Genomic DNA, 27,092 nt, shown 5'->3' on the forward strand with positions numbered 1-27,092 from the left:
GCGAGTTCTCTGACACCAAGTCAACTCTTTCAATGACTGCAAGAAAATAAAGCAGAATCAAGCAGATTCAAGCTGGTGTCGATATCGATAATGATGCGTCTATTTATTGTACAAACTTACTCAAGTCATGCATGACCATTCCCGATACAGCGGCAGACAAAAGCGTAGCTATACCGCCGCAGAACAAAGCCGACATGATACTAGCGGAAATGTCCTTGGCCCTCGAATTATTGGTCAAGGTGTTCAACACACCCAATGTGATACCCAAACTCCCCAAGTTTGCAAACCCACAGCAGGCATAAGTAGCAATCAAGTGGCCTCTTGGCGATAATGCATTATATGGAGCTTCGTTCATCAACAAGTTATACGCCACGTACTCGTTTTGGATGAACTTGTATGCAATCAACTTGGAAACAATCAAGATTTCGTCTCTTGGCGTGCCCAACAAGAACCCGACTGGGTACAACAAGTACGACATCATGAGTTCCAAGGTCAACTCATGGATGTTCCAAAACTTGCCGAACCAGGTGAGGATACCATTGCAAAGAGCCACAAGGGCAATGATGCACATGCACTGGATCATCATCGTGCCTGCGATTTTCAAGCCGAGAGTAGCACCATTGGAAAATGCCTGAAGAACATTCTTGGGCTCGTCTTGATTGATCTCCTCCTCGGCCTGTTTAGGAAGCATCACTTTACCGCTGGAAATGGGCACGTCGGTTTCAGGGTATCTCAACTTGGAAACGGCCAACGATGCCGGAATCGACATGACACAGGAGCTGACTAGCGCTTGCGGGTTCAATCCCAACCCAATGTAGCCGACTAATACCGCACCTGAGATCGTTGAGAATCCCGAAGTCATAATCTGGTGCAACTCGGCCTTGGTCAAATATGGCATGAGGTCCTTGACCAAGATGGCGGACTCGCCGATTCCAATGAATGGGGAAGCGGCCGCCGTGACTGCCTCTGCGCCAGAGACTCTCAATGTCCAAAAGAAGAAAAACGCAAATTTGCGGATCGCCCACTGGATCACGCCAAAGTAGTACCAGATATGGACAAAGGCCACAAAGAATGCCACTGCCGGCAAAACGGTGAAGAAGAAATATGCGTAATTGGCAATTTCCTTGTTCAACAAAAACGCCACCCCGTCTTTGGCGAACCCCAACAACTCTCTCGCCAAGGTGGAAATGAAATTGAACACGTCGAATCCGCACTTGGTCCGCAACACAAACAAGGCCACGATGAATTGCATGAGCAAGCCGCCAATCACGGTGTTCCACTGGATCTGTTTAGGGTGCTTTGACGTGATAAAGAGCCCAAACACAGCAACAATGCATCCAAAGAATGAAATGGCCCTATCGGGTCTCTTTGAAAAATCAGTTTCCCCAGGGATGAAAGTGCCCAAGAGCACAACTGCAATCAAGACACATGCACCGGCAATCAACCTCTGATACCTCTTGGTCAAGAACCTGGTGTAAATGACATCTGTAACGTAATCCCATGCAATCTTGACTCTGGCCAATACCCAGTTCAAAATCTTCCAGTGCCAAGTAATAAGCCTCACCATGATCATCCCCCAGATAATCGTGGGGATCAACCATTGGTGTCGATGCTTGTCCTGAATGACAATCGACAACCACCACGACGTGAAAAAGCACCCTAAAAACACTTGAAATGCAAGCTTGTACCAGGGGCACTTGAGCTTAAACTTTTGCCCCCACGTCAAATGGTTCTTGCTATTGCTTGATTCTTTGGAAAGTTCCCGGACACTGATGCCGTCGGAAGAGGCGATTTTCCCCTTGCTGGATTCCAAATCGTGGAATTGGTCATCGTCAGCAGCGTGTAGGCTCTTGCTGTGGAAATCATTGGTTGCGGACGCTTCAACTATCGAAGCACTTGGCTTCAACTGTTGCAACCGTTCCAACTGCTGTGGCGGAGCGGACATTCTTCTCTTGTAGGAAAAAAAAAATATAAATTTTTATCCGAATTGAGGACGTCTAGGAGTAGGAGTTAGTCCAGCGGGGGCGGCGGCAAGTTAATGGACTGATTGAAGGTAGGATTTGACGTTGTGACTCAACAAATAGTACGACATAGACCTGATACCGTGTTCTCTACCTGGCAAGAAAAGAAAACAAGAAAGAAGAGGAGGAGGAGGAAAATATCGAGTGTTGCAGCTGGGTCGAAAGCCGTCTTTCATGTCCCCATATATACGGAAAAAAAAACCTCCGAGAGGAAAAATTTGAAAAATCTGCAAAAATTTATCCGGCCTGAAATTTTTTTTTTTTTGTTTTTGACGCTGTGCAAAGGGCAAGCTGGGGGGGAAGGGATGGTATGGTATGGCCCTGTTCTGTATCTGCTTAACCAACCGGGAACAATGCAAGGTTCGCAGCGGGCATCGCATCGGAGAGATATGCAAGAGACCGCGCTGCATAGGCAGCAAAGATGCTTTGGTCTCGTTTGCCTGTTTGCCCTGAGGAGAAAGAAAGGAAAAAAAAAAAGGAATTAAAGCAATCGGGGCGTTATCAGGCAAAGAAAATTGGGATGGTACGTGACGCCTGACATTTTCTCAAGTAAAAGATACCTCTGGCACGGCATCAACTGGATGTTGGAAGGGTGGGGGATCAGATAAAGCTTATCTGAAAATTTTTCTCTCGAGTCAGGCAAGTGTGCCTAAGATTTTGACTTGAAAACAAGCCAATGCTACAGTGAGTGCTACAGTGAGTGCTCTCTGCTTATTTTGGGCCAAGAACCCATGCCAACTTCGCCAGGAAAACTGAGCTGTTATGCGAAGGGCGTTTTGAATTGTTGTAACATTAGTGATTTCAACCTGCCTCTGCCGCGCCAGTCTTGGAATTGGACGTTATGCGCCCTGGTGGACTTGGTTAAGTGAACAGCAGTTTGTTTTCTCTCTGGCGGCGGGAGAAGTGTCGTGTGACGAAGTTGAAGTTGAAGAAGGGTTGCTCTGTGGGTTGCCGTTTTTGGCAGTGCAGGTGTGTGCACGTGCGTGTGTCGTAATTGTATGTCGTGTGTTTTAGAACAGCGACACCGCGTGGGTAGCTGACAATTGACAAGCTATGAGGTTCCTTTGGGGAACGCGCGGTTATGCAGAGAATCAATAGTAGGATTCACCGATCCGTGTGGAGCTCTCACTGGTGTTCTTTTTGTTCCCGCAACGAGTCAGTGACGTATTTATTCCAGTTTAATTTCCGTTTTACTACTTTTTATTTACTTTCATCGTCATCACTAGCCCCGCCGCTTCTATACTTATCCCTGTTTTCCACCATATGCTTTGAGTCTATAATATTTCCAATCCCCATTAAAGTTTTCGACAATGCCTCTGTTGTGCCAATCATCGGTCTGATCATAATCACCGGCGAGTTCTTCAAAATAGTAAGCAACGTGTCCTGCACCGTTTCCTTGCCATTCAATTCCTCTGTTAGTTTCAACACTTGATTCTGGGTCACCTTGAAGTTTTTCCCTAGTGATTTGTAGGCCTCTTTGAGCCCCTGCTGAATCGTTCGAGGCTGGTTTGAGTACAAACTAACCATTTTCTCCATCATTTCCTCTTCATCTCCGTCACCATCGCCTTCGCCATCGCCATCCCCTTCAATGTCTTCTTCTTCTTCTTCTTCCAAAGCATAAATTTCGAAAGCTTCTTCTCCATATTCTCGTTGTTGTTGCCGTAAATGTTCTCGGTCTCTAACTCCCCCGCTTTCAAGATCATCAGGCGCTAATAAAAAAATGGACCTGCTAAGTAGCTCCTTATTGATGCTGCCAAAGGAGTCATACTCGTCTTCCATGTCAAGATTTGCATACAACTTGTTGCTCCGCAAAAGATTGCTCTGGGCATACTTTGCCGCAGCCTTGCTCAAAAGTTCCGAGCTAATCATCAAATTGTTGGGCTTACCAACAGCTTCCTCCGCGTCAAATGAATTGTCTGACGCATCGGACTTTCGTCTAACGGGCTTGGCAATCCTGGCCGAGGCCCCCTCGCCTCCCAACAACTCTTCCCCTTGCTCCAAAAGCACTTGCGTACCAGAAGCTACCTTCACCCCCATATTGATAAGCTCATAGCCCGTGGTTTTGACAAAAGAAGTTGTTCCCTTTTGCAAGCTTCTCCAAAACCTGCCATCCTTCTTGTACTCCTTCCTCGACACCACCACGAGGTCTTTAAACCCACTTCCTATATTCACGATGGACCTCAACGACGACACTCCGGAAACAATTCCCAACACTTGAGTCAGCTGGAACACGTGGGCCCATGCTCGACCCAAGCCACGACCCAAATCAGAAAACCCCAAGAGTCCATAAAGTTCCGTCGTGGGCAATGTAATCCTTGAGCTGTCAAGAACAAAGAAATTTGCAAACTCGGCCGACTTGCCCGACCTCAAACCAACGTAATCAATTTTTTTTGGCTTGTAATCGACTTTTAACTTGACCTTGTCCATGTTGAATTTTTGGATATACAAGATTTCGTCAGGTGGTAACTCAAACCGAGTGTCTTTAAAGTCAAAGAATCGAACCAAAAAATCCAATGTATCCTGGTCAATGTGCAACCGCAAAGGCAAGATGGATGTTTTAATCACAGCTTCAGCAGCAACCAAAGATGGCTGCGGCCTCACATTCACAATGTTGAGCTTCAATATGCTCGTGCCAACCTCGCGTTCTCCCAAGCTATTCATATAAGATAAAAATTTGTTCCAAGTTGAAGTGGGCACGTTATCATACACATCAAGATTCTCCAAACTCACTTCGACCATGTTGAGGAGCTCAAATTTCAAGTCGGGATCAGTCTTGTCGCGACGAGGGTCCCTCGTGGAGTATACAATCACGCCAATGTCTACTCCTTTGACATCAGCAAACACTTTATAGTCTGCAGACCTTCTGAGCTTGAGGTTCTTGTAGTTTTTGCCGTTTTGAATATTGGCATCCATCTTCTTCTCGTCCACAAACACATCGTCGTCGTTGTTGCTGTTGTTGATGTCGGCGTTGATGCTTCTGGTCAAGTCTGCTCTGTTGGCCGTCTTGGGAGCACTAAGGTGGATGGAACTAAACAAAGTCTCCTCAATAACCAGCGAGTCCTCGTTTAACAGACTCCCACCGGTACCAGCACTAGTACCAGCTGCATTTTCAGAGGTTGCCTCGCGACTTGTATTGGCACTCTTCCCCAGTGCAATTTGTTGTTCCTGTTCAATGGTCTTCACGGCCCTTCTAACGGCTTTTCTTGTGTCCTTCCAGTCGTATCCGTCATACAAGAAGAGCTTGATTCTCGCCAAGTTCACCGTTACCCTAAGAGGATCGACGTTTTTATCATCGAAATTGAACTTAGAGCCAAATACATTAAAATGCTCCTCTTGGAACTCCAAAGACCCGTCCTGTGACTGCGAGACATTTGAAACGCTATCGCTTTGTAGGCTCAACTTGGCAAATTCATCGGCAGTCTCCTTGTACTTTTCAAAGTCCAAATCTCGAAACAAGTCCATATCCTTCGATAGCGTCACCCTAGTTTTATCCTCCTCGTCAAAATTGTACGGGAGCTTGAGATCATTCAATAGTTGCATAAATGAGTTCATTGAGTCTGCGCACAATTCCAACTGAATCTCGTCGGTGTTTACTTTGAAATCAATTACAGACAAGCTTTCGTGTATGCCCAGTTCTTGATTCCGCTTTCGAATCGCTTCAATGTCGGTGTTGAACGTCACTCCGACATGCGCCACGTTGAGGCTTCCGACTTGCGTATAGCCTCGATCCAATACATACTCGACGTGCGCAGTCTCGGGATCCTGCATTCCTTGCTTCTTATTCTGCTTCATTTTCAATTTCTTCTCGTCTTCTTTCGATGCTGGTGACTGCTCGTTTTCAACATCGTCGATTAAAAGACATGATATGTCACGCAAGGAGCTCTTGATGTAAAATTGGCTTGCTGAAAACACAAAATCCACATTTCCCTTTGCGACCGTCCAGTAGCTTTTACAAGCCAATCGGCCCGGTGAAAGTCCGATCATGCAGTTGTACACTGAGCACCTGATGTCGAATCTTCCGGCAAAATCCGAGCGCCTTTTGGGCTTTGCAGGAGACAATTCAACCAATTCCTCCTCCACCGCCTCGATGATGGATTCATCTTTACCGAGAAAAGTGAGCCAGTGGGTGTAGTACTCTACGACAAAATCGCAGCAGGAAATCTCTAGCGTGGTTACCCTCTCATTCAGCCTGAGCTTCATTAGTATAGTTGGAGTCCCACGAGCTGGGTTGCTAGTGTCTCCAGATTCTCGATAATCCTGGAGAAATGGCTGCGTGAATGAATCCTTCAGTCTAAGGATGCGCAATGTTGAGATTGAGCCAAAGAACTCTTGGTTCAACTTGAAGCAATCAATGTCCGACACTGTAATTTCGCAATCTCCGAATTTAGGTAAAACCTCTTTCAAGTTGAAAAAAACTTTTCGAATCGAGACGTGAAATGTTGCAAAATTGAGCTTTTTCGATGCTAGAAACTCGTGCAATTGGTGATTGGCGCCTAGTCCAACCCTGCGCCCTCTACGCATGCCATGAATCGAATGAGACGCAAAAAGCGACTTATCGAGTTTAACGTGTTTTTTGTCGGGGGCCTCCAGTGACACACGAGGACTGTTCCGCGGTAGTGCAGCTGCGATGTTATGAATAAATCCCTGCAATTGTTTTGACACCATCCTCGCATCACTAAGCGACATTGAGTAAATTATTTCTGCAACAGATATAGTTAATTTCGAGTCCATGTGTGAGACCCGCGGGGTTGGGTAAGATTTCTGAGGATAGTTTGAGGCTTGCTGGATAAACGCTTTAAACTCCTTTGCCTTTAACAACACAACTATTTCGCTGACAGACAACGCATTCTCAACAACTCTTTCGTCGATTACTGCATTGCAGAAAACTGCCGGTACCACCAATTGGCTCTTTTTAGAATCGTACTTGACGGGCAAGACACGAGAGTTTAAAGTAACGCCATTGCCAAGTTCCACATTGACAACTATTGACGCGGTCTGAACTATTACTAGACTCTTGCTGGATACTTCACGTCTTGGCGTCTCCTTAGAAGAGTGGGAGCCATGGCGAAGCTTTTGAAACTCGTCTAGAGCAACGTTGAACCAGGAAAAATCTTTTAAAACTTGCTCCAAGCACAAAGCTAGTCGTGCCGAGCTGACAAGGGTCGGCAAGTCTAAATGCAATCTCCCGGTTTTGGCCAACAAGAACGTCAATTCCAATCCCGCGTCGCTCTCTGCTTTTTGAAAAATTTCAAACCTGAAGTCCGACTTTGCGTAGGCGCTGCCTCCCGAGGCATGCGACAGAACACTTTGGGGAGAAGCCGACCGCGTCGAGCGGTTCCTGTCGCTGCTGCTGTTGTTGCTGTTTTCAAAAGCAAACACTGTCACTGTTGTGCCACGCGATTCTCTTCTATTGATGACAATGTTCTCAACGCCGCCAAAAAATAGCAACTCGTTCTTCAGCTCCACATTGATGCCCTGCAACAGGATAACGACACTATCCGAGTCGGAAAATCCACCTTCAGCATCAACATCGATTCCGGCATCGGTGCTAATATTGATGCTCCCCACAGCAAGCTTGTTGAAAACTGGCTCGTCCTCCACGGAGTCCTCCGAGGCCTCGCTTGAGCCGTCCACGTCATCATCTTCGCTCGAGTATTGTGGGAAACGCTCGTTTCGCTGCGGTGCTTTTGGGGACTTTTTCTTTTTCAACTGGTTGCATTTGAGTTTCAAAGTTCGTGTGAAGCCGCTCAATATCGAATTCAAGGTGGGCAAAAGTGGAGTCATGGCGATGTTGACGGTATCCACTTCGATTTCGAGATTGCTGATGTGCAGCAAGCCTTCAAAGGAAACTTCACAGCTGTTGATGTATAGACTAGTTGGTGGGTCATGATTATGCTCGTCTGCGGCATGCTTGTTATCCAAGGGACCCTCTTGGAAAGAATCTGTTCGATGTTCAAATGATTGAGAGGTGGCGCTCATGTAAATCGAGCTTGCCTCTTCGTGTGTAAACACCATGCTATCCATCAAAGACTCCTCCCCATATCCGTTCTCCTCGTCGTCGTCGTCGTCGTCATTGTCGTCATCGTCATCATCATCATTCTTTTTTTTCTCCTTGTCGTTTGAATTAGCAGGGACCGGCTTCTCTTGCGTCCTCTGGCCATCAACGACTGGTCGTAAGGTCTTTATTGCAATTGCCCTAATGCTAATCTCCCTCGTTCCATTCACGGTATTGATTAACACCTCGCTGATTTCTAGCAAGACGTCTGCCAGCTCGGTGACAATTTTGAGTGACAATCTGTGGATGGCAATCTGTAGCCTCAGGAGAGCCATTTCCACTGCCTTTTGCATGACACTGCCCAAGGTGGACGACTTATTCGACACTGTCGAGCTTCGCCTTCTCGACGCTGGAGGCTTTTTCGGTTCCTCTTCATCGGAGTCATTGTCGCTATCAATTGCCTTGACATCAGCATCAAGTTTATTATCTTTATCCTCATCTTTGCCCTTATCTTCATCGTTATCTTGGTCCTCACCTTCATCTTCATCTTCATCCAACATCAATGTGTTGGCCAAATCTGCCGTGCTGCGCGCAAGCAGGAATTGCGAAGAAGTGCCCGCGTCGCTCTCGTCCAAGTCTGGCGATATCACCAACTCGGCATCTTTGACATCTATCCTGACCCCGCTGATGCCCGAGATGGTCGCTAGCTCCATGCTGCCCAACTTCCCGTATCTTAGATTGAACCCCGGTAGCTTGCCCGCCTTCTCTGGGTCTATCATGACATCTCGCAAGGTGATGTTGTTCAACGACACTTCCTCAAGGTTGGGTAGATCCACCTCCGAAAAGAGCGAAAGCTGATTCAAAACGTAAAGTAGTAATCGCTTCTGGATATTATGCGGTATCCATTGTGGACTCATTGATAAATCATGCGAAATATGCAACTAAAACTTTGGATCTGAAACCTGAACTTGAAATGCAAAAGAAGAAAAGAAGAAAAGAAGGGTTGTGTATGTCAATGCTAGCAGTTGTGTTTTTTTTTCTTTGTTTCTGAATAAGCTAGAGGAATCTCTAAAGGGTAACGTCTCTCTGTCGCGAACCTGCTACGGAGCTTTCAAACGGTAATAACAAGTACACGATGGACGTGATTGTTCGTCTTGCTGTAGGCACTGAAAGGGAGTTGAGTGCATGTTCATGTATTTTTTTAATGGCAAAGAAATGCACTCACAAAGTATGTACGCATCAAAAGGCGCAACTCGATAAGCGATAGAGAGCGATAGAGAGAGATAGTGTGGAGTCCGCGGTGGAAGGACAACCAACCAACAAACAAACCAACAAACTGACTGAGTGACTGGCTACGTTACATGAGTCAGAGAGAGACATAGAGAGAGACAAATACAGTGATGGTAATAAACAACAGCAGCTACAGCTTTCTTTTTTTATGCGTAACACGTCAGGCTTCTATTTCTATTGACGGTTGACATGCCCCTTCCACAGTTGCATCAATGTGCAACATTTGTGGAGTCATCAACAGGCTTTTGCTAAGGACATATTCCAAATGGAGTGGGTTTCCAGCTCTGGTGAGGTTCTAGCAAAAAGTGAACTTTCTCCTCGTTGCTTGAGTCCTGGTCCGCTCTTTTCTTGGACGCTGAACCACCAATTCCGTCAGTTGTCATTTTTCTTTTCTTTGGGTTATCCTCTGCAAATAGCTCATCCAACAGCGGCGGCAACGCCAAAGACAACTTGGGCTTTTCAGATTCTTCAGACTTTTGCAACTTTTTGAGATCTGCAAGCTTTTTCTCGATACTCGCTGTCAGTATGCTATCCTTGTCTTTCTTGGCAACTGCGTCCCTTAGTATTTGAAACAAGTTGAGTTTCGACAACAGCTGCCCCGTCATTGCCTCTACCCTTGTTATTACAAATTCCACTACGTCGCTGCGGCTCTTTATGTTCAATTCATGCACCGGCTCAACGTCGCCTGCCACAACAACGTCCTGTATTATCTGCGGGACCCACTCTGCAAGTTGAGCAACTTCATCGTCTGCAAACGTCACAGCAAGTCCAAGTGGCTTGCAAATGGTGGTGCTATTGGCATCCACTATCGCTACCGCGTCGATCTCGTCCATGATCTTGGTAAAGAGCCTCAATTTGAACTCCAATCCCAAAAAGTCAAACAACGGTCGGTACAATTTGGCAAACAAGGGGTTATACTTGATGTTTTTGGCCTTTAATTTGCCACTGGGGTAGATGATGATGTATCTGCGGAGAACAATGTCCGCAAAAAGGTCCAGATTCGCGGTGTTGAAGCTCTTGAGCTCTGCAAGACAGTCCAAAAGCTTGTAGTCCTTCTCGGTCTTGACTTTGGGAAACAAGGGCACCGCAGGGTCTCCTTTCCTCGCCTGTTTGTAAAACTTCAAATTGTCATAGACCAGGTAATAGCTCAACAAGTTTGCATATTCTGCCAACCTGAACTTGGCAATTTCCGAGCTCAGCTCTCCCTTGTTTTCCAGAAAAGATTTTTTCTTTCCTTCTTCTTCGTCTTTGTCTTGACAATCTCCACCAACATGGCACCAGTAGTGGTCGTATAACCAATTCAATGCTTCTCGACAACCAGTGCGTAGCAAATCTAGACTCGGCAAGTTTTCGTGTGTGCCCATGTGTCTCAACTCAACGAAAAACGACGGTAGCCCCAACTGTTTTGCAAGTAGCTGCATCGGTATCGCAAATTGCGCTTGTTGAAACGGGTCTAGTAAGCCATTAACAAACCGGATTAACGCCATGGTATACGACAACTGTAGTATATTCGTGTCCACGTCGGGGTTTTTCTCATCCTGGAGAAGAGTCGACGTCAAGTGAGAAGTTGCCTCGATCCCATGAGGTAGTCGTCCTCGTGTGTTGAACACTTGCACTCGTTGAATGGCCTCTTCCCGGCGGTCGGCAGCGCCGTTGAACTCATAGAACCATTTCTTTAGTTCTAAAAGGTCGCTCCGAGATCTATAGGCGGTCACACTCAACTGTGACTTCATCAATGTGAAAAATAGAAAAACGGAGATTATTGGCGATGAGATACGGTTTAAGCGCAGAGAAAGGAGACTCTTCATATTTTTCCATATTTTTCCGCACGTCAAATCTACAAAAAAAATTTGATGAAAACTGTTGCCAAAACTCTCACCACGCAAAACAAAAAACAAGAAAACACCAGGCATGAACTGCAACTTTGGACGATGCTAGCGTGTCTGTGGATCAGGGATCAAGGTATTGACTAGTTGCTTTCCCCCTTTTCCCCATATCATGAAAGGTCTTTAAAAGGAGAAGAGACCCTGTGTTTGAGAAATTGAATGCGCGAATGCGCGCAATGTTAGCTAAAATTCTCGGTGATGGGTTCTACAGAAACCAGAACGTCATTGGGACCGGTGTTCACCACCAGCTAGCATTTGAGAGTAGTTGTACCCAGTCATCTTTTGAATCAGCGACAGTGACTAGTCTCTCGGTTCTTCTGAATGGCACGTTTGTCCGAAAACACTCTCCAGCAGCCCCAATGCTATCTGCTACACGTGAGCTAAAGCAAAAAAAGGTGTGGGGAAATTTTCGTTTCTGCTTCTCTCCCATGAAAGAAAAAATTACGCTGATTGGTGGGGTAGTGGTGACTACTACCCGCCGAGGATGATGGAACTAGACGTTTTCAACTTTAACCGATAGAAAAAATTATCACAGTCTAGACGCACACATATATGTCTATATATATATATATAACATCTGCTGGTGCCACTGCTGTTGTTTCTAACCCGCCAGCTAACCCTTGGTTTTAAAGGAGTTGCATAGTTGCAAGGATTTGTGAAGTTGGATTCCAGCGAGGTTTTTTCTTTTTTGCTTTTTTTTTTTTTTTTGTTTCATTTTTCAGGTGCATGCAAGCAAGATGGATCAGCTAGTAGCCACGGCGAATCCACTTGCAGATTTCGAGGAAGCCTTGAGAGTGATTAAAGTCGATGAAAATCACTATGTGGGCGCACATCCGTTGCGTTTGCCGGTTCCTGGGTCTAGAGGCGTTTATGGCGGACACATGATTGCCCAGTCGCTTCTAGTTGGCATTGAATCGACACGATCGCCCTCAGATGCCGACAAAGTCATGATCCCCGACTCGTACCACTCGTTTTTCATCAACGCGGGCAACGCCAGAGTGCCCATGGAGTACACCGTGACCAAGTTGTATGACGACGAATTTGTCAGCAGGAGATACATCTTGGTGTCGCAGCGGGGCAAGAACCGGCTTACGTGCTTGATCACGTTGAGGAAAACGGGCACCAAGAGCATCCATTCCTACGACGAGTCCATGCCTCCGCCTCCATTGCAATCGAAATACCCCGACCGCAACAAGTTGCACCAGGTGCAACACACCGACTTTGTGAGAAATGCATTTGGAGAAGAGTTTTTGAATTACAAACTATGTCCCGAGGAGAAAAACTTGCCCTTTGCCGACCGATGGGTCACGGTGTTCTCGGGGTTGGTGAATGAGCCGGAACCTGGCACCCAGCGAGAAACAGTGACTGAGATGTACCCCGATGCCCTCGGTGAAGTGCACGAGATTAAAAAATTGATCCTACGGCCCAAGAACTCGAGGTCGGTCAAGGATCCTATATACAACTATGTGGGCTTGGCCGACATTTCAGACTCTGCCTTCATAACCACAATTGTGCGTGTTTTGCATTTGCCATGGGCACCGTCGCTAGAACGAGACGAGACCTACGACGCTGCTTCCGACGCCACCTACATCACAAGAGCTAACCTTAATGCGATGCATATCTTCCACTACAATGCAATGTCCTTGGATCACCACATATATTTCCACAACAATGAATACGAGCCCACCGACGGGTCCGCTTTCGACATTTGCAAAGACTGGTTGGCGTTTACCTATCAAATGAAACGTTTGAGCAACAACAGGTTAGTAGCTCGTGGGTTCATGTACAACGAAAACAAGAAATGCGTAGCAACGATTATCCAGGAAGGATTGACTATTTTGAGAGCAGGGGTAGCCACCACCGCCAACCAGGCACATCTATAAACTAGGAAAAAAAAAAAACTTGCCACTAGAGAAAGCTCTAGATCTTGAGCAAATTGCCTTATCGCCGTATAGGGCGCGTCCATTGACCATTTTGGACTACCAAAAGGTTTCAGGGATTCATCTGTGTACAGCCGCTCAAGCCGTTTGTCTTTTTTTTTTTGATGAAGCTGGGGGTTGGAAATACTCAGCATGGCTTAAAAAAAATACACGCGTTAACCCCCCAAATGACAAACAAAAACTATTAAATCTGGATGAGTATGCTGGTTCGAACGGCATTGTGCCATGTCTGCAAAAGATACCCGTGAGCGAAAACGATACTCGTATGCAAAAGCCAGCCCGTGAATCTAGCTAGCTCTCTCGTATCTCTGCGACAAAGACCCTGCGCTTTATACCACCATATTGATTGTGCTAAAGGTAATTTAGGGATGAAAAACCAATAGAGATTGATATTGCAACAACAACAAAAATGCGCGTTGGTTCTGAACCCTTTTTTTGTTTTTAATTCAATTACAAGACTTTGGAGGGGACCCTGGAGAACCCACTCGAAAAAGAGAATAACAACAATGGTATCTTTGAGGAGACTTTCCCACATATGTCCATCTCATAGTACGCTGAAATCTTTGTGTGTGTTTTGGTCATACAATTGGTCATTCAAGTGAAAAGCTGGTCTTTTGTTTCTTTGGTTTTCATTGTTATCCAACTGGCCAAAGTCAAACATTGTGCCCAAGTCTCCTGCAGTGTACGTCTGTTATATTTCCGTCTTATCCACGAATTGATGCTTGCCAAAAAAAAGCCAAAAAAAAAAAAAATGGAAGTCCCCTTATTGTGTTTTGGATCCCTCATTTTCCTCCCCTTTCCTCTCCGAAAACAGCTGATGTGAGCAAGAGACCTCGTTGGTTATTGAGACTCGGCATTGTGGTTTGTGAGTGAGTGGGTGTGTGAAACAAAAGCATGCACGCTTGGTACAATAGACAAACGCGGACGGAGCTAAGGGACTCGAATCTGATGCAGAGGGATATAACTGAGAACGACATCGCAAAGGCCCTTCCTTTTTTTGGTTTTATGTCGGGATAAGTTGTCTTTGTTCAGAAGTTGGGATGAAAGGTGAACATTTTTTTTTCATGCAAGGATCCTTCTTCATACGCGTGAGGCACAAATGTATAGTAGGGCTCCAAAAAACTTTTATTAAGCTAGTAGTATGAGATGTCCGAGGGAATACATTTGTGTGGCAGGGGGGAAGTAAGATATAAACGGGCTCAATTGGATCGTTTGGGAAAAAGAAAATGATTACAGTATAAAAAGTCAATCGATTCCGCTGGACTGAGTCCTTGTTGGTGTCCAGAAATTTTCTAAGAATAACATCACCAGATCATTTAGGGAAACGTTCAATATATTCAATAAATTCAGTAAATTCAAACTCACATCATGGATAGGTTAAAGAGCGAAGTCTACAACAAGGAGAACCCAGTGGCTAAAATCGAAGCCAAGGCCGCTGTTAATGTGGTTGAGGTAGGGCAGCAAGTTGGTTTACGAAGGCGTTTTATCCCACCGAGGCATGGATCAAAGGTGCTAGAGGCTCGTACGGTGGAGATTTCTTGGCCCAGGGGCTGAACGCGTGCTGGGAATCGGTTGGCAGAGACAACTTCCAACCTCATTCGTTACACTCCTATTTCGTCAAAGCTATTCAAGCCGAGAGTAATTTGAGGTGGGAAGTGTTGAAAATTAGCGACTCGAGAAGCTTTGCCAACAGATTAGCCATGGCGTACCAAAATGACAAGTTGTGCTTCACTCTTCAAGTTTCGTTCACAAAGGACAATGACTTGGCGAAAAGAGAGAAGCCGACTTTCAAAAATTGGTGGCCTCCGGAGCTGAGATCAAGTCTCTCCCCTTCCACTTTAGAAGAAAGCCCGGCAAATGGTTTTACAAGTTTAAGGACCTGGTTGAAAAGCAATTCGTGTACGAGCACACCAACGGCAACCTTGTCCATTCTGATTCCCCTGCACATTTTCAAAGACACCAAAAACTTTGACCAGAACAAGATTGCAGAACAAGAATCTGGAATGTTTGTCAAGGTTTTGGATAACTACGACCTCGGCAGGGACAAGTTCCCGAATATGGGCAACGATAGACTCTTGACCATTATCAATTTCTACACCATGAAGGGGACAATTGTCGCCACGGCCATCCAAGAAGCTTATGGGGTTTTGACTAGGCAAATGGTGGAGAGGTCACGTGCTTTGCTTGCTAAATACCACCCTCCAGCCGAAACACAACAATCAGCCAAATTGTGATAGCCAAAGATTTTCTCGATTCTCTTTTCTTTTAAATTGAGTTTTTGTATTGAATGTGTATTAAGTCGAAGCCTATTGAGTTCAATTTGCAAACTTGGCCAAAATACCGGCATTTTGAAAGCAAAGTGAAAACTCGAGCCTGAATCTCAATCACTGAAAACTTGCCTCGTAAGACAGTGGTAGCTTCCGCAGCGGAGTCCCCAACCACGGTTCCTGAAACAAAAAAAAAATAAAAAATAAAAAATTCTGGCCTGTCCCTCTTAAAACACCACCGATGACACTTGAAGGAATCCGCGGTTGGTCAAACGTGTGGGGAGGAAAGGGAAAGGAAGGGGACAAGATCTTATTTTGAGTGTTTGAATTTTTTAGCCGTGCTCTATGATCCTCGGGTTATGTCCGGCAGGAGACTAAAGCGGGGATTACTTGCTCGGAGTGAAGCTCTGCTCTATCCTCCGTCATACCCTCCCTCCCTACATTTATCCTTAGAGTTGGAAAGTTTGTCGTTTGAAAGTTCTCTGATGAAGGCCGAGTAAAGGGACTTTTCAGTAGAATCGGCAACGAGGCTCATAGAAGCTGTCAAAGCTTAACTGAAATTTATCAGCCACAACCACGCCGAAACTCCTTCAAAATGGTACTTCCCACTCTAGGGGAGAGGGGAGAGAGAGCTGAATTGTGTAAAAGCTCAAGGAGAGCTTCCGGGGATCGAGACCTACCGTGGTCACTAGGACACCTCCTCGCTTCTGTCTCTACTCTTTCAAAATCCGCTTTTTCCTTCAACCAAGCGAAAGAGAAGGATGAGAAGGATGAGAAGCAGGGAGGAAGACAAATACATAACAAAAGAAAAGAAGTGCTCCGCATGCGCAACGTTAAATAGATCGTTCTCCGTCCCCCCCTCTCGTTTCACGACGTCAGTGACGTCCGTTATCTTCGTATAGCAACCTGTGGTGGCCTATAGCAGCAGAGCAAGAATAAAACAAAAGACGGTACTGACTGCAAAAAGCAAAAGAAAACGAATACTTGGTGTCGTATATTCTTTGCCGGGCGGTTTGGAATCAGAAGTTGAGCCTCGGTACAACGGTTGCAATTTTTTTTTTTTTTTTGCTTTTTCGCGAGACATGGAGAAGAGGCACAGTAGACACTGGATCTTAGCATATCTATATAAATATGGAGCCCAGGAACCACAGGATCTCAAATACATAGATAAAAAGGCCCACGGTTCTCTAGCTTGCTTGTTCTTTTCAGTCAAACACGCTAATTAATTGAGAAAAAAAAAAAGAATATTTACAAGTTAGTTGAAGAAATGGACAAGTTGAAAAGAGAAGTGTACGATGAGGACAATCGTGTTGCCAAAATGGAGGCAAAGTCCTCTGTGGTGTTTGTTGAGACCCAGGGCAACAAGGTCGTTTACGAGAGCGTCTACCCCGTTGAACCTTTCAAAGAGGGCGCTAGAGGCACATATGGAGGAGATTTCTTGGCGCAGGGGTTGAACGCGTGCTGGGAATCGGTTGGCAGAGACAACTTCCAGCCTCATTCCTTGCACTCCTACTTTGTCAAAGCTGGTTCCACCGAGAGCAATATCAGGTGGGAAGTGTTGAAAATTAGCGACTCGAGAAACTTTGCCAATAGACTAGGCATGGCTTTCCAGATACACACCAATCAATTGTGTTTCACCATCCAGGTTTCCTTCACCAAGGAGAACGACTTGATCAAAAGGGAGGAAGATTACCAAAGTCTCTTGAAATCGGGTGCGACCGACATCAAGGCGATTCCATTTGAGTTCAAGCGGACGCCAAACGAGCGGTTTTTCAAGTACAAGGACCTGATAGACGATCTTTTGTACTTTGAACACACCAACGACAATATAGCGCACGCGGTGCCTCATGAAATGTTCCAATACACGAAAAACTTTGACAAGGCAACGATGGGCGACCAAGAGTTTGGCTTGTTTGTGCGGATGCTCGACAACTACGATCTCGGCAAGGACAAATTAAGACAGAGTTTCCTTGGGCTTGCATTCGAGTCGGACTCGTTGTGGTTATCCACCGTTATTAAAGCTATGGGTTTGCCATTGGCAAGCGACGAAAGCACCTTTTTCCGAGTGAGCTTGGACCATTCCTTGTACTATCACGATTTGAATTTCGATTCGAGCAATTGGTTATTTTTGGATTATAGATTTTTGAGCATGGGAAACAACAGGATCTTGTGCGTGGTTAATTTTTACACTTTGGAGGGCAAAGCAGTGGCTACTGCTATACAGGAAGCTTATGGATTCTTACCAAAGCAGATGATTGACAGATCAAAAGCTTTGCATGAGAAGTACAATCCAAAAGCTGGATCTATAGAAACTGCCAAATTATGATTAAGAGAAGGGTAAAAAAATCTGTTCTTTTTTTTTAGTTTGGTGGTTGGCTATCTACAGATGAAGTTCTCATACTTGGTCAGGTTTTGAAGCTTCTTGTTCCATTATTTATATTACATGTTTTCAGTTCTTTTTACAAGTGTTTAGACTTGAAGTTGACAGGATTAACCTTTGACATCGTTGTATAAAATAGCCTCTATCTTGCCGGTGTATGGGATCTGGGGGTCTGGGACTTGGTAGTGCTCGGTTCAATGCCGGCGGAAATAGATACGCGGCAATGTTCCAGAACTTGACCCCGAACTCTCCTTATCCTGTGACAATCAAGAAGCGGCAAAACCAAGGACTCACAACTTTGTTGATCCAATCGTTAACATCCCCCCCCCCCCCCCCCGACTGGCCTCTATCAGGAAGAAACTCACTTGTACTAAACTCCAGAAAGAAATCATGGCTAAGGAGCACAAGAAACTCGAGCTCCCTCCATTCGATATCAGGAAAGCATTTGACGTCACCAAAACAGGTCCCCATTCATATCTAGGGGTCGCCCCATTGACCAAGCCGAGTCAGGCAACAAAAGGAGCCTACGGTGGAAACACAGTAGCACAAGCGATTCTCGTGGCGCTCCGAGCAAGTCCAGCTGGTTTCACTCCCAACTCGATACACAGTTTTTTCATCAAGGCCGTCAACGACAAAGAACCAGTTCTGTGGCAAGTTGAAGAAATCTCCAACGGCAAGACGTTTGTCAATCGATTCATCCGGGGCTATCAAGGCGACACCATCGTGTTTACGGCGAGTGTATCGCTAACCAAGAACAACTCCACCTTGCAAAATGCAGCTAGGAACAACAAAAACGGGTTGAACTTCAGCATACCGCCCAACAATACCATGCAAGCGGGCGAATTTGCAAACTTGCCCGTGATCTGGCGCATGGCGCCATTGAACATCTACCAGAAAATCTACTCGCATCAAAGCGACCCAGAAACCGTCACGTTTGTATTGCGATTAGGCATCAAAGACGACCCCGACTACCATGAGCCGCTCACAAACGTCGACAACGAGTTCAAGTATGTGGGGGTAACTGCGCTCACAGATTGGATGGCGCTCGATTTCTTGCTTCCGCATTTAGACGTCGACGTGAGACCGAAAGTCCAGGCGTCGATCGATCACAGTGTGTATTATCACGAGGATGACTTTGACGTCGATGATTGGTTTATTTATGTCTTGAGCATGCGATGGGCGGGGAACGACCGGGCTTTGTTAAAGGGCGATGTCTATACGCTGGATAAGAGACACGTCATGACCGTAGTGCAGGAGCGGTTGCACATTACGAGTCCGAAGTTGTAAGACGGGAAGCATGAACATAGAATTCAATTTAGTATAGAATAGAGCAAGTATAGAGCACCAACCCGTGAACATTAGATTTCATCTCATCTACTGGTCTCTGTAAAACCAATGGCTTTTGGAAAAAGCAGTAACAGCTGCCATCAGTGTGTGCAATCGAGTTTATCAGTTTGCCAATGATGGAGGGCTGTTGAAAGATGCAGGTGCGGCGTTACTCTCAACTCTCTCCGGAGTTGATATCACAGGCTCTCCACTCGGCTCCTGCATCGCAACTTTTTTGGCGATTCGTGCGGGGGAAAAGTTCACGGCACATCGGCCCACTCCACAAGCGCCAACGCCCATTGCCAAATAAGTAAGATACCTTGAGCGTGAATCGAAAGTTCTTTGTCTGCTCCTTCAAGAGACAACTTCAAAAGACAGTTTCATATCAGCCAGCAACTACCAATTCCGTTTTTTCACTAATTAGCAATGATAGAACTCAACTACAAAAGAGGCGAGGTTATCGATGTGCAAGAAGAGTTTGGAGTAAAACAAGTTGAAAAGAACAAGTATGTAGGGAACAAGCCATTAGTCAAGCCGAATGTTGTCTCAAAGGGAGCCTTTGGGGGCAATCTAGCAGGGCAAGCGTTGCTTGTGGCCATGAAGTCGGCAGATGCGCAATTTAAACCACATTCATTGCACTCATACTTTATCAGCGCTGTCAACAGTGAAGATCCAGTTGAGTGGGAAGTTGAAGAGATCTCCACGGGAAACAACTTTTGCAACAGATCGGTTCGTGGCCTGCAGAACGGGAAAACCGTATACTTTGCCAATATATCGCTTACCAAGCGCAATTCATATAGAGAAAGCTTGCAAAAATACGAGGAGCACGCACGCAGGGTTCAGGAGAGATTAAACAAACAGGGTAATGGTGGTGGTAACAATGACGACGACGAAAACGACAATGATGACGATAACGTGCCACAGAAGCCGTTTCGCTTCCAGTCTCCCATACACAAATGGTTCCAAATCAACCAGAATAAGGAACTTCCCGTTTCGGATATAGAGTCCAACATGTTGTGCTATTTCAAGTTCTTTCCCGAGTTTTTGCACTTGGACCAGTCGAAATATGAAGACGACATCCCTGTTGCGGAGCGGAGATTTGCATTCATGGTCAGATGGGGCATAGATAACGAGCAAGGGTTCCATCAACCGGTGAAGAATGTCGACGAGCAGTTCCAATACGTCGGTTTGGGCAATTTGTCCGACTCCTTATTGCTCAATGTTTTATTGAGAGTGCTAAGGATCGAGGATGTCCAGTTGAAAGACTACCACAAGACGTTTTTCGGGGTGAGCTTGGATCATGTGTTGTATATCCACGATGACGATTTCGACGTCACGCAATGGATGGGGTACTGTTTCAAAGCCATTCGCTTTAGCCACGACAGAATAATCATGGAGGGAGAATTGTACAATCACAACGGCATCCATGTTGCAACCGTTGTCCAAGAGGGATTGATCAGATTCGCAGGTAAAGAAGAAGGCGCCAAGTTATAACCTTCTTTATTTGTTGTTTTTTGTTTTTTGAAGAAGAAGAAGAAGAAGGAAGGTTTATTGTGGTTATTTATTTATGTTGTTTTCTTAGAATATATGTGATAGACTGAGAGCCTACCCCCAAAATGTCTTTATATACTGCTGTCTACCAATAAAGGTGGGAAAGAGACGGCCTGGTTTGCAAATGGTCAGGATGCTTGAAGTTCTATCAAACGCGGCAAACGGAAAGAGGAAATAGAAAAAGGAGAGAGACACCTCGCGAGTATGTAGAAAACAAGGCTGCAACACCCATATACCTATTTGAAACCCAGATGCCTGCCAGCACCAGCGCCACCGCCGGCGCCAGCCCGACACTTGATCTCCGGCAATTCAATGAGGCTACTTTGCAGAGCTTGCTCGCCCAATTGGACAAGATTTATTCCACCAACAACTTGCTCGTGTTGGACCCCACGCTATCGTCGTTGATTAATCGATTGACCTCCTTTTCCACCATCAAAGAGCACGGCAAGTGTCAGAATGTCACTTGGCTAAACGATGACCTTGCATCGATTCCGGCCAACGTTTTTGCCAAATACTCGAGCTTGGTCTTTATTCTACCAGAGTCGCAAAATGCGTTGCTGAAATTGAAAAACTATACCAAGTCGATATCACAGAGTGTATCATCCAGCATAAAATTCAACATTGTCGTCAAGGACTTGACTCGACGGTTTCTATTGCAAATCAATAGGCAGTTTGACGGCATCGGCGACTTTGAGAAGGTTTTGTCCTTGCCCAACTTGTCCAAACCGTTTGCAATCACCTCCAAAATCAAGGTTTTCAACTGGTGCACGGATCCAATTTACAGCGACGGAGTCTTGATCACCACCAATGGCGCGAGTCTCGCGGGGATCCACGACTATTTCGAAAGGCCATTGAAGCAAATGAACCAGTTGATAGATGCGCTTATCAAGGTATTGTTTGTTGGGGTCAAGCATGAGACAAAGCACAAGCATTTGTTCAAGCTTCGAAACGTGTACGCCAAGGGAAGCCACGCGAGTCTACTCGTTGAGATGTTGATCAATTCAAAAATCCCGGAATATTTGAACGAGAACATGCAGCCCACCGAGATTGAGTTTTATACTGAAAAGCTCCATAGCAACACAGATTTGGTGGTTGTCGAGCGGAATCTTGATTTCTTCCCCGTTGTATTTAACCAATTAAACTACCACGGTATTGTCGATGATTTGTTTGGCATTAATTTTGAAAACATTGTTGATTTCAACGAGAATGTGGGCAAGGACTTGAGCCACGACGACCTTTACAACAACGACTTGAAGCACTTGAATTTCTCAACGGTGGGGTCACGATTAAATACCTTGGCGAAATTTATCAAGCAGCAGTTTGAAGATAGCGGACACAAGGACGAAGCCAACATTAGTGAGATGAAGGCGTTGGTCATGGCCTTGGGCAATTTGTCTGTGCAACAAGAACTAATCAGAAAGCACACCGTCATTGGAGAAAATGTAGTCAAGAAAGTGGAGAAGGAATATGAAAAGTTTTTGACTTTTCAAAACGACATATTCGATATGGACTATAAGCTCCAGATATCCAAGTTGAAGTCCTTTATTAATCTCAACTACCCGATAGACAATATCTGGACCATCCTTTTATTGATTGGCTACATCAATGACGGGATTCTCAACAAGGACTTGGACAAGATCTCAAATGAATTGCAAGACAATTTTGGTCTTGAAGCTGCTCTTGCACTTCAAAAAATCGTTGACCTTAAATTGATTCGCGTGATTAATGATTCATCTAATGATTTCTTCACCTCTCTAGGGTTGACAAGCCAGAAGAAACGCACCCCGGTGCCACAGCGAGAGGACGAAGAAACCACCTTGGGCATCACTGGAGGCAGGGATGTCTTCAAGAGCAATTACACACTTATAAACAAGTTTTGGAACTTGCACCCATTACAAGAGGAAGGCGATGGCATCAAAGACGACAGTAAAAAGGCAGACAATCAAGAGTCCACGAGTCTCACTACACTATACCCTGCGCCTTCGTTCACGTTACCGGGAGGTACAGTTCCCTTGATATATCGACTCGTCGAGTCCTTGTATCTTCGCGACTTTCTAAAATACAAACCGATTAACAATCTCAAAAGAAGACCCAATTGGGATAATTTGGGGCTCAACACCATGTTTGCAGGTAGGACCCTTGATCTCAATTTGCAGAATGTAAATGACGACAAGCTGAAATATTTGGTGGTGGTGGTAATGGGCGGGATAACGAGAAGCGAAATCACTTGCTTCAAGTATCTAGAGGAAAAACTCAAGGAAAGAGGCAACCACAAGGAGATTATCATCTTGAGCAGTGGGATAGTCAACCATCGTAAGTTCTGGCTGTTCATTGGTCAGTGAACCAATTTGCCTATTTTCTCCTGGAACTCTTGAAATTTATGAGTTATATTTGTATAGATATATATTCATTAGAATTGAGTCAACTCAAATACAAAGATAAATATTCCAATAACGTCGTAGTAGCTGTTATATTCCACGTTCAATCTGTTTCTTGTTTTTAGTATTTTGTTTTTTTGATGTTAATATTTTGAAAAAGTTCTCCTGAGCCTCCCCCCCCCCCCTATTTGGTGTCATAACGTTTCCAAAAGACTCACTTATGCCACATCGTCAGCTTCTTTTTGTTTCTTCAATTGAGCATAGTAAGCCTCTCTCTTAGCAACAATTGGAGTGTGTTCAGTGTACCAGTAGAAAGTCGCCAACGCAAAACCAGCAACGAACCCAACGGTGATGTCGGTTATGATTTTTCTCTTCAAAGTTCCTGTAATTGGTGCAATCGCCATGGCTTATGAACGTGTTATATGTGTGTGAATGTGTTTGTAGAAAAGAGAAAAGATCAAACTTTCAAGATGGACCGGGTTCCAAGTCCACTTTTTCGATTTCTCTTCTATCTCCCTTTCCTCTCTCTCTAAAATTTGCGTCTTTTGGTTAGCCAGTTGTGAGAAAAGTACGCAGTGTCGCGTTTTCCTTCTCGCTATGCGGATAACTATTGGACATTAAACGCGACACGCTCGAAACGCGACACTGCTGCTACCTGCCTACGGAAAAAATCACCTTATTCTTCAGTTGGTAGCGCTACCACCAACACAGTAACAAATTGATTGTCATTGGATGGAAGAAAGCGCACGTGACCTCCGTTTTTTTCCGTCAAAGGCACACGACCGTACCCAAAGCTCACTCTCTCCGTTTGTCATTTTCGATCTTGAAGCCTTGAGAGAAAACCACCGGCATCCTAGACATAGCAGTGGTTTATCTCAATTGAACAGAGTTTATCTATTCAAGTTAAAAAAAAGAAGAAATTTTTGAAAATCCAGAACAATGTTGTTGCAAAGATGTGCTAGATCGCCAGCTCAGCTCTTGACTCAAATGGCTCTCCCCAAGAGAAGTTTCCAGATGACCAGCAGATTATCTTCAGGAGACATAATGACCAAAGTCTACGGTGCACCAAAAGAAGGAGTCTACTCGAACTTGCCATTCCAAGTTCAAAACAGAAAATACATTCCATTTGCAGTATGGTACTGGGGTGTCTTGGGCTTTTTTTTCGCTTTCCCATTCTTGTCGTCTGGTTGGCAAATGTATAAAGCCGGTGCGTTCAACCAACCACCTGCTTAGTTTAATTTTTGTTGGGAAAGTCTTATTCGACATTGTCGAGCTTTGTTTTGATTTTTCGACAATTCTGTTCGAAAAAAGGTCCATGAAGAGTGGATGGGGGGTTTTAATAGGGAGAGCATATGGTTCATGAAATTTATATACATTTCACCATAGTTTTATAAATTGCAAAAAAAAAAAAAAAAAAAAAAACTGAATGCTATTTTGACCTCAGTCTTATGATTGTGTTGCTCTACAATTGGGTAATTCACCAATTGTACTCTTTCGCTACTTATGCTAATACATTAGAATGCCAAAGTATTGACTTTTACAATGCTGAAAAAAATATGCTGATAATGAGTAAATTGTCGAGGACTACCAAACTAAAGGCTGAATCTTACTCTTTTGACTGTTCTATCCTTTCCGTCATCTTTTCCTGCTCCTCCGCTTCCTCTTTTCCTCTTTAAGCAAGATCTACCTACAGGGGCTTTCTTGATCAAGTTTTTTGGCTGCGAAACATTGGTTGATTTCGCAGGCTCTGGAGCTGCGGCCAGCGCAGCACTTGTAGAAGCGGTATTTGCATTGGAATTGCTGTTCCTATCGTGACTAGAGTTTTCATCAAAGCTAGGCTTTATAGTAGCACCATCACCAATCTCCAATGCACTGGGTTCGTCGGAGGACAGGCTTGATTTCTTGCTATGGGTAACTCCAGGAGGTGTAGGAGCACGCGCCGTGGGTACTGCGTTTATGTCGCTGTCAAGCTCTTCCTCATCTTCGCGTGTGCTAGCCACTGGTTCAAGAACAACAACTTGATGCACATTTGCTATTTTTTTTCCTCCAGCTGGTTGTTCGTGATTGTTGTGCTCCTTCGCATCCAATTCCAAGGGGGTACTATTTTTGCCCCCTCGAGTTTCGACTGAGTTTGCACCACTTTGATTCGCCGATTGGTTCATTATCTTGACGAGATCCCGATATCTTCGAGCTGCAGGTTTTTTGTCTCCTCTGTTAGTTGTCGGGGTGTCTTTTTCGAGGCCCTCATGACTCTGGTGGTCATTTTCGACATTGTCTCCCCCTGAAGCCGCTATTGGGTTAACCTTGTCATCAACATCTCCGGCTCCGTCACCTCCCGTGCTTTGATCCAGAGACTCATCAACATCCAGCTGTCTGCAAACATCAGTGTCGACTTCCGTTCTTGTCAGTTTCGCCAGCTCTTCATGTCCCGCTTTTTCTTTGTCTCCAGTTCCTTCTTTTGAAGCTTGCTCATCTTCAACCAACCTGTCATCGGTACAACTCGTTGGTACCATTGATTTCGACTCAGTGGCAGTCTCGATGGTGACCGGAATCAAATGTTCTTTTTGATTCTGGTCTCCTATGCCAAATAACGAACTCTTGATGCCGCCAAAAAGCCCGAGAAGATCGGCCGTTTGCTCACCATCCCCTTTCGTTGTAGTCTTTTCTTCCGCTTCAACTGTTTCCAGCTTCTGCTTCAGCACCAGCTTCCGACTCAGCTCTTTCCCATCAACAAAAGGTGCGCCGTCATCTTTGCAAGGTTGTTGCTTATTCTTTTTCGATATCGGCTTGCCAAAGTTTGAGATTTCAGCGGATAGGTCATACGATAGCAGAAAATACTGCTCCCTCGGTCGTGGGTTTACAGTAACGAAATTGTTCTGGATATACAAATCCATCATTTTTCTCCTTTGGATTCTATACGAAACAATGTCGGCCCTTTTCGTTCGAGCTTTGAGCTCCTGCTCGACTTTATTGAACCACAACATCTGCTCTCTTCGTTTTAGATTCAACACTTTGCGGCACTCTTCTAGTTGCATAAAAAACTCCGGAAGATGGAGCTTGATCTCTTGACTTTCCTCTATGCTGCTCAAGCATGAGTTCAAAGTTCTAGTTAACTCGTTTAGTTCCCGCTGAAACTTCCAAAGCACCTCCCTTTCCTGTTTGTTCAAATTTCGCTTTTCCAACTCTTGAAGCTGCTCAAGCAAGTTGATGACTGAACCGAGAATAGCTTTGCCGCTGATCATCAACTCGTCTGCTGTTGGATATGATACCGTGGACAAGTTCTGGGTACGAGCCAAAAACTGGTCGATTGCAGACAACTTCCTAGGGTCGAATAGCGGCTCTTCCATTTGATTTCCATGCCAGGACTCCTTCATGGCTATCAACCGCCCTCGCAACGTGTCTCCTCCTTTCAGGAGACGCACGTCGCCGACACTTGCAAACGTGTAACAGAAAAGATGATCTATTTGGTTCCCAAAGAGGATATCGAATGGATTCCTGCTGGTTTTGCACACAGAATCAATAAAGTAGAAAAGAGCGAGCTTCTGCTCGCCTCTTCCCGTTCTCTTGAGCTTTTCAGTTACACATGCAACAATGCTGTCGGCAAATTGCACTAGTTCCCTTGCTATATCGGTCAACTCCGCAATGTCGGCATGCTTGATACTGAGAACTTCAAGCTTCTGCTTAAACTCTTTAAGAGGATCCTCTTCCATTGTCTGTCAAGGCAGGAAAGAAAATGGGAAAATAAGAAAAAAAAAAAAGTTTGCAACACGGGGAGATTTCTTGTAAGCCGTAAGCGTCGCTCCTGCCCTTTTATCACTGTTCACCGGTTGATTGTCAGCAAACAGCGCCTTCAATGCATCCCTCCCGATCGGAGTAACTTTTGTATTTTGGTATTTTTTTTTGTTTTTTTTTTTTTTGTAAGAAATAGGGTTGCAAGGGCTGAAAGATTGTATTTTTCCGGTTCGGTACTCGTTAGATATATTTCAAACAGCAGGCAAACAGTACATTTACAAGCTCTTCTTTTCTTCAAAAGGCTTTTTCAAAGACTTGCAAGGCGC

General features: G+C 45.1%; 10 protein-coding genes across 10 annotated transcripts; 6 read left to right on the forward strand and 4 right to left on the reverse strand. All coding sequences in view use genetic code 12, as the record gives it.

The window, feature by feature from the left end:
- Positions 1-103: 103 nt before the first annotated feature.
- LODBEIA_P01340 (uncharacterized protein) lies at positions 104-1,945 on the reverse strand (the record flags this gene model as incomplete). The annotated part of the gene is made up of 1 exon (XM_066971217.1): positions 104-1,945. The coding sequence occupies one exon, from the start codon at positions 1,943-1,945 to the stop codon at positions 104-106; it is 1,842 nt and encodes a 613-aa protein (XP_066827072.1).
- Positions 1,946-3,221: 1,276 nt separating this feature from the next.
- Positions 3,222-8,933, reverse strand: LODBEIA_P01350 (uncharacterized protein; the record flags this gene model as incomplete). Its single annotated transcript, XM_066971228.1, has 1 exon — positions 3,222-8,933. The coding sequence occupies one exon, from the start codon at positions 8,931-8,933 to the stop codon at positions 3,222-3,224; it is 5,712 nt and encodes a 1,903-aa protein (XP_066827073.1).
- A 621-nt stretch (positions 8,934-9,554) lies between these two features.
- LODBEIA_P01360 (uncharacterized protein) lies at positions 9,555-11,039 on the reverse strand (the record flags this gene model as incomplete). Its single annotated transcript, XM_066971239.1, has 1 exon — positions 9,555-11,039. One exon carries the CDS (start codon positions 11,037-11,039, stop codon positions 9,555-9,557), a length of 1,485 nt encoding a protein of 494 aa, XP_066827074.1.
- An 890-nt stretch (positions 11,040-11,929) lies between these two features.
- LODBEIA_P01370 (uncharacterized protein) lies at positions 11,930-13,075 on the forward strand (the record flags this gene model as incomplete). Its single annotated transcript, XM_066971250.1, has 1 exon — positions 11,930-13,075. The coding sequence occupies one exon, from the start codon at positions 11,930-11,932 to the stop codon at positions 13,073-13,075; it is 1,146 nt and encodes a 381-aa protein (XP_066827075.1).
- Positions 13,076-14,500: 1,425 nt separating this feature from the next.
- Positions 14,501-15,366, forward strand: LODBEIA_P01380 (uncharacterized protein; the record flags this gene model as incomplete). The annotated part of the gene is made up of 2 exons (XM_066971261.1): positions 14,501-14,569; positions 14,629-15,366. The coding sequence occupies 2 exons, from the start codon at positions 14,501-14,503 to the stop codon at positions 15,364-15,366; spliced, it is 807 nt and encodes a 268-aa protein (XP_066827076.1).
- A 1,300-nt stretch (positions 15,367-16,666) lies between these two features.
- LODBEIA_P01390 (uncharacterized protein) lies at positions 16,667-17,725 on the forward strand (the record flags this gene model as incomplete). Its single annotated transcript, XM_066971272.1, has 1 exon — positions 16,667-17,725. The coding sequence occupies one exon, from the start codon at positions 16,667-16,669 to the stop codon at positions 17,723-17,725; it is 1,059 nt and encodes a 352-aa protein (XP_066827077.1).
- Positions 17,726-18,169: 444 nt separating this feature from the next.
- On the forward strand, positions 18,170-19,066 carry LODBEIA_P01400 (uncharacterized protein; the record flags this gene model as incomplete). The annotated part of the gene is made up of 1 exon (XM_066971284.1): positions 18,170-19,066. The coding sequence occupies one exon, from the start codon at positions 18,170-18,172 to the stop codon at positions 19,064-19,066; it is 897 nt and encodes a 298-aa protein (XP_066827078.1).
- Positions 19,067-19,531: 465 nt separating this feature from the next.
- LODBEIA_P01410 (uncharacterized protein) lies at positions 19,532-20,599 on the forward strand (the record flags this gene model as incomplete). Its single annotated transcript, XM_066971295.1, has 1 exon — positions 19,532-20,599. The coding sequence occupies one exon, from the start codon at positions 19,532-19,534 to the stop codon at positions 20,597-20,599; it is 1,068 nt and encodes a 355-aa protein (XP_066827079.1).
- Positions 20,600-20,907: 308 nt separating this feature from the next.
- Positions 20,908-22,998, forward strand: LODBEIA_P01420 (uncharacterized protein; the record flags this gene model as incomplete). The annotated part of the gene is made up of 1 exon (XM_066971306.1): positions 20,908-22,998. The coding sequence occupies one exon, from the start codon at positions 20,908-20,910 to the stop codon at positions 22,996-22,998; it is 2,091 nt and encodes a 696-aa protein (XP_066827080.1).
- Positions 22,999-24,626: 1,628 nt separating this feature from the next.
- On the reverse strand, positions 24,627-26,744 carry LODBEIA_P01430 (uncharacterized protein; the record flags this gene model as incomplete). Its single annotated transcript, XM_066971317.1, has 1 exon — positions 24,627-26,744. One exon carries the CDS (start codon positions 26,742-26,744, stop codon positions 24,627-24,629), a length of 2,118 nt encoding a protein of 705 aa, XP_066827081.1.
- Between the last annotated feature and the right edge of the window lie 348 nt (positions 26,745-27,092).

Source organism: Lodderomyces beijingensis, assembly GCF_963989305.1.
Source record: "Lodderomyces beijingensis strain CBS 14171 genome assembly, chromosome: 1".
In the NCBI taxonomy this organism is placed as follows: Eukaryota; Fungi; Ascomycota; class Pichiomycetes; order Serinales; family Debaryomycetaceae; genus Lodderomyces; species Lodderomyces beijingensis.